This window comes from Arachis hypogaea, chromosome 10, assembly GCF_003086295.3.
Source record: "Arachis hypogaea cultivar Tifrunner chromosome 10, arahy.Tifrunner.gnm2.J5K5, whole genome shotgun sequence".
NCBI lineage: Eukaryota > Viridiplantae > Streptophyta > Magnoliopsida > Fabales > Fabaceae > Arachis > Arachis hypogaea.
In genome coordinates this window covers 1,990,676-1,996,914 of record NC_092045.1, presented here as the reverse complement: position 1 = coordinate 1,996,914, position 6,239 = coordinate 1,990,676, and the positions used below count along the sequence as shown (strand labels likewise).

Sequence of the window (6,239 nt, the reverse complement as noted above, 5' to 3'; positions counted from 1 at the left end):
AACTCACTCCTTTTATAAAATAAAAATCCATAAACTTAGCCTCAAGTTGCAAAGTGAGAATAGCCTAAACCTCATTCATTTAAGAACATTAAATTACCAACCACTTTGGTGCTTGTATATTACCCTAGGAAGTTTAATGTGATGAAGGCTTTACATTGTTCATAAAGTGTGATGCTTGGGCCCTGTAATGTAACATGTCATTGAGTTGCCACAGTCACTTTCAAATATTAAATGACTTCAATATAATTATTGTATTGCAACTTTAGATATAATTTCATTCCATGAACATGACCGTTAAGATGTCACACTCAGCAAGACTGATTCCATTATTGCAACTATATAATCTTTAAGTCTAGTTTATAGGATACTCAGCCTAGCAACTAGAGCTATTATACCAAAATATCTAGTTTATTTTGTTAAGAACATGAATAAAAATGCATAAGGTTTGCCATAAAAGTGTCTTACATAGGTATGCATCTCCAATATGTCAGTGAGCATGCATAAAAAGATTAGTTACAGAAGCAGTTAATTGGTCATAAGCCAATTTAAGAACAAATCATCCAAAGTTTTCCTTCAAACAAATCCAGAGTTATCATAACAAATCACCAAACAACTGGAACTAGACACTTTCTTCAGCTACCTGAAGTCAGTGTCATAATACTACTTTCTAGTACACATCAGGATTCTCAGCTCAACACTGCAACACACCCTACAAAGAATATGAACAAATATCTAAGAACAGTGATTCAAGGAGATCATAACTACACAGTATATGCCAATAATGACTAAATGAAAATCACTTACTTTGGTGAAGTTACTCTCAACAGCTTTAGTCCTGAGAGAATGGCCGGGAGGAAAACTATCCTCGGCGTGTTGAGTAAATGTAGGGACTGAACTCAATTGCCGAGTGATCAAAGGTCGGTCAGCCTCCTTGTTTGCAATGTGAGGGTCCTCGGTTAAAGAGAATCCGAAGAGTCTGCAGCTACTTTTACACGAAGATGCCAACTCTTGACTTTCTCTCATTGCCAATGCTGATTCAACAGACTTTGAAGTGCCCAACTGATTATGGAAGTTAAACATGCCAAGGGAGTTCATATCTTCCTTAGCTCTTCCAGAGAAAATAGGCTCATCAGTTGGGAACGATGCAAATGTTCCACCTTTCACTTCAGTTGCATAGGGACGTCGGTAATGGACTGTACCCTCTATCTCCTGGCTACTCTTTTTATCATAATCAGAGTTTGAAAGAGGATTAACCACTTGCTGGAACATTAACACAGATGAAGGAGACGACACTTGCATTGATGCTACAGATGCATGCAGATGTGATGGATTGTCATGCACCTGGGTTGACCATCCATTTCTGGGGCTAACCAGATGATAACCATCAAAAAGTCCAAAGCGACCATTTGTGCGAGCCTCATCAAAAGACAAGGCCCTTCCATATGGTTGGCTTGGAAATATTTCTTGACCTTGCAAGACCTTTTGGAACCGGAATGATTCCCCAAAGCCTGTGCCATTGTTGTAGGAAAAATCAGAGCCGGCTTGAGGGATTCTGATATTACTTCCTACAACCGATGTCCCAGAACCAATAGAACCAGGATAACACCTCCCTAACTCTGATAACCTTGGACTCTGAGAATTAATACCATCAAAAGGGGTATTAACACCCAAAATTTCTTGACCTTGCAAGACCTTCCGGAACCTCAATGATTCCCCAAAGTCTGATGTTCCAATCCCATCTGTAATGAGCAATAAGTCAACATCTTATCAATGTTGATGCATGATGTAAAACTGCTCAAATAAACAAAAGGAAAATGTAAACTTACTGGGAAGTGGAAATTCTAGTTTCCCTGAAGATCCAATTCGGCTCCTCTTCAAACCGGCTGCCATCAAGTTATTGGAAGTAGGAGCAGGCCCAGATGGCTCAATCTCCCATGGGGAAACCCTGTTATGCCTACTTGCTTCAACATCATCCCACCTTACCTGTAGGATAAGAACTTCTCGTTACCTTCTATTTTGATATAAAAAAGTAATGACCACAACATAGACCAGACTAATAACTACGAATAAAAAAAAGGAATCTATTTTGATGTCAATGCATTAACAAAGCAAACAAATTTATATTTATATAGGTACTCCAGCTGAAATTTCCTAATTATACGTGCAAAAAGTCTAATCAGATGGATGATAACCATCAACAAGTAATAAAGATGTCACTAGCAATAAGTAGACTACTTTACTGTTATTGGTTTTATTTCTCTCATGTGAAGCCAACAGATTAGGCTGTCATCATCATTGTGGATTTTGAAATTAAAATGATAGCTGACTTTTATGTTTTCTACCTTGGACTGCCATAGCTTATGGTTTAGGTACCTAGAATTTCAAAAGCATTAGTGGAGGCACGTTGTTAGCATTAGTATACATTAAAGTTGGCTTTAGTTCTAGGATACAGATTTTCCTATAACCTATCCATGTTAAGACATGCAACATTTAATTTGCATGCTTAGGGCCAAATATACAGGAGTCATTAGATTCTTCAGAGGAAGTAAATCAATTTTATTTTTGAGGTCTTACTCATCAGCATAAAATTATCAAGCCTTGCAATATGAAAACACAGCCACATGCTCATGCTAAAAAACAATAACCATATTTGATTGTAGAATTATCACGGCAACATACCAGAAGGCATCTCCATTTTGAACCTGGCCATCTAACTGGATCCGCATCACCAATGCCAGCAATTAATCCAGTGAATCTGCCCAAGAGAAGTTTGAGTGATATCATCTGGTGATAGGTTGATTATATAGAGCAGGTTTAAACAAGACAACTGAGTGACTGACAAACCTGCGCTCTGCAGCATCTTCAGTTTCGAAGCGCATCTGGAACCTCATTCCAACTGAATAACAAAAATCAAGGCTCTTTAAAAATTTGTGAGGCGGTATGATGAATTCCTTGGAGCTCACCCTGCAAGGGATCAATGCATTAGATGGAAAGAGAGAAGAGACCAAAGCATAAGTTCAGCAAGGCTCTATGCACTTGTTGCCACCAATTGTTTTAAAGAGTTTTTAGTTGTGAAGTTGATAACAATATAACAGTGTTATCCACAGTTGACTCTATAACAGTGTTGTCCACAGTTGCCAATAAACAATAGCAGCTATGTTGAAAAATCTAATTGATAAGTAATGACTGTATTTGACAGAAGGGATGAACAAAATGTCAATATCTGGTGAAGATAAACACCTTGGATTATAGCAAACACTAAAGGCACTTCTCGAAGACAACGCATTAATAATATTCATGACTGAGCCAGGATTCAGTTGCTGAATAGAAGGAGTGGCAAAGATACCACCATTCTTCAACTGAGCAGCCCTACGAATCCCTAGTCTTAATTCTCCATCGTCACCCCTAAGGAATAACACAGCATCTCCAGACACAAGCTTCTTCTTGTTCACAAATGCACTCCATCCAGTTGTGAGCAAATGTCTCCGTGGCTGCCCTGCTCATAAAAAGACAAGAAATGATTACTCCGCGCATGCAGACACATAAGAATGGTAATGAATGATATACCTCTGTATATATGTCTAAACCTCCATTCAAGGCCATGCAAATCCTTCGCCACAAGCTCTTGTGAAGGCCTCTGTTGACTGTAATCCTAAAGTGAGCAATAAAACATAATTTCAAATTGTCATAAAGAGAATGAAAGAACAAAAGTCTTAGATCTGCTAACTTCACCACATCAACAGAACATTTAGAGGATCAGACTTGACTGCAGCATATAAAAGTAGGATAAATTATTTGAACAGTTCTCTTTGACAATGAGAAAGGAGTGCCTCATAGTTCATAATTTACCAGAGGAGGAAAGCAATCTTCAGCTGCTCGACGAGGCACAGAAAATCCACCATGAGTGCTAGTGTCAGAAGCAGTAAGAGTCTTGCAAAACATATGGGGTGTTGTTGACTTCACCACAGCTTCAGTATCATCTTCTTCACCATCAACATCAACTACCCCATGCCGCAAGTTTTTCTCCACTTGCTACAATTATAGTAACCAAGTTCAACCATCTTTTTTTGTTTTTTTAATAAAAGAAATCAACTAATAGAGGCGCTTCATTTAATAGTAAACACATATCTTTCCTTTCCCTTTCACTCTTCTAACAAGAAACTTTGTACTTCTCTTTTACCAGTTAGAAAGTAAAGTTGAAGAGCTAGGTAGCATAGACAAATACACAGGTACCGTTGTGTACTTTTTGTGTTATTTGGTTCCCAGAAACATGACACGCAGCTAAATTAAGCAAAGCTTAGTCAATCTTACTTTTAATTGACCCATAAGGCCTAGGCACTAAGTATTACTAAAATGTTGAGAGAATATGAAGTATTGTTTCTCAATGTCTTCTTTAAATCTAAACTAAAACAAATTAAGATCATAAATATCCTAAATTCAGAATTCAGAATTCATAGTCGTGTATAAACCTCACCTCACTTTCAGGAACCAACAAGACCTGGCAATAGACTTCATCACTGCCTTCCTCTGCCTGCTCAGAAAAAGAACAAACATTTCATGAAATTTTCAACACAAGCCAAACTATAGCCACCTTTACACCAGCACAAAGGGGCAAAGGATATTTTTTTTCCTTGACCTATCAAAATCACATTGCAGTAATAATAATATACAAAACACAGGTCAGCCACAGATTGCTAAAACTTGGCAAGTAAATCATTTTACCCAACAAAAATTTCTCAGCAAACATAAACAAAGAAACATTCCCAGAAGAAAAAGCTATCAAATTTGAGAATGAGAGAGACTTTACATGGAGCTTGACATCAAGAACACGACAGCAGACATGAGGTGGGATGTTATAGGCAGTGACGGGAAAATCCTGAGCCTGTTCAAAGTGGCCTTGTGGTAAGTACACAACCACGCTTCCTTTCTTTGGGAGAGAGATCATAGGGCCAGCACAAGCGTGCCATAGCTCCAAGCACACAGAAGAAGAAGAAGAAGGTGGAGCCAAAGCTGAAGCTGAAGTGCTTATACCAGAGTGAGAAGGTGATGAAGCAGAGCCTGTGGATGCGGATGATGGTGTTTGTGCTTCATCTTCCTCTGTGGTGTTGAGATCAATCAACCCCATGGGAACAGAACCCAGTGCTGGTTGCAACGTTAGGGAATCTAAAAAGAGTGTCTGAAGAAGAAGAAAAGGAAATAGTTTGAAAGAGAAAGAGGAAGACAGGGGAGATTTGAAGGAGTGGTTTTTTCATGTCTGCATTTTTCAGAGAGCGTGAAGGGTTCTGTTGTTAAGAGCAACTTTGGCATTGCTAAAAGAGGCTGACCCCAATACTCCCAAAAAGAAAGAGACCCTCTTTCTGTGTCTTCTTTCTCTCTCTCACACACACACACTGAGCTATCACACTCTCTCTGCTAATATTATTTCCCCCCCCCCCCCCCCCCCCCCTTTGTTTCTTTTTTTGGGGGGGTTCTTTTCTTTTACTTTATTGTTGGTTTTGGCTGGAGGAGTGAACAAGAGTGGAGCGATGCGAATGAATGAGTGATTGGGTTTTTTTGGGGTAGCATCAAATCAAGCTTTCATTGGGATTTAAGTTGGGGCAATATAAAAATGGGTTTTTTATTATCCCCTCTCTCTCTCTCTCTCTCTTCCCTCATCTATTTAACTATTTTTTATTATAAAAAAATAATCTTTTTTAATAATTATTTATTGGAGGGGCTTTTTTGCTTGGCTGCAGGCTGAAGCAGGAGCAGTGCTGCAGTTGCTGCAATGCTGAGACTGTTGGGTGTGATGTGTGGCAGAGAAAGTAGAGAGAGAAAAGAAAGAAAGAAAGCTACAAAGAACACAACACAGCACAGAGACTGTAGTAGTAGTAGTAGTAGTGCCTCAATGCTTTGATGGCTATAAAGACCAATAATAAATAAATAAATAATAAAATAAAAGATAGATAAATAAAATAAAAAGGGTAATTTAAGACTGTACGGCAGCCCTGTATTTCCGGGCGGATGTCTATTCTGTCCCCTTCTACTTCACCAAATCTCACACCTATCCCTCTTTGTTTAACCTTAACACACAACACCTCACAACAACATGGTTTTGATGTCAACAATTTTTAAGATTAGGTCACTCTATGGTTCTGTTTCATCACTTTAGATTTTGATTACATCTCAGTTTCCATAATGGTATTCTTGACACTTAACTTTCTTTTTTTTTTTAATTTTGTTGACCATTGCTATTGGAT

General features: G+C 38.4%; 1 protein-coding gene across 1 annotated transcript; it reads right to left on the bottom strand.

The window, feature by feature from the left end:
- Positions 1 to 407: 407 nt before the first annotated feature.
- On the bottom strand, positions 408 to 5,920 carry LOC112714531 (auxin response factor 3). Its single transcript, XM_025766145.3, has 10 exons — positions 4,808 to 5,920; positions 4,475 to 4,531; positions 3,850 to 4,032; positions 3,568 to 3,652; positions 3,241 to 3,496; positions 2,845 to 2,964; positions 2,680 to 2,755; positions 1,827 to 1,983; positions 805 to 1,739; positions 408 to 709 (listed from the first exon to the last, which is right to left on the bottom strand). Exons 1-10 carry the CDS (start codon positions 5,123 to 5,125, stop codon positions 692 to 694), a joined length of 2,205 nt encoding a protein of 734 aa, XP_025621930.1. The 5' UTR covers positions 5,126 to 5,920; the 3' UTR covers positions 408 to 691.
- Positions 5,921 to 6,239: the final 319 nt, after the last annotated feature.

What these genes read in the sequence shown, in the direction of transcription:
- LOC112714531 (XM_025766145.3), bottom strand. Translation starts at nt 5,125, where the DNA reads ATGGGGTTGATTGATCTCAACACCACAGAGGAAGATGAAGCACAAACA. An exon ending in TTCTTGATGTCAAGCTCCAT is followed by an intron (nt 4,532 to 4,807) that starts GTAAAGTCTCTC and finishes TTTTCTGAGCAG; the next exon opens with GCAGAGGAAGGCAGTGATGA. An exon ending in TGTTGGTTCCTGAAAGTGAG is followed by an intron (nt 4,033 to 4,474) that starts GTGAGGTTTATA and finishes CTATAATTGTAG; the next exon opens with CAAGTGGAGAAAAACTTGCG.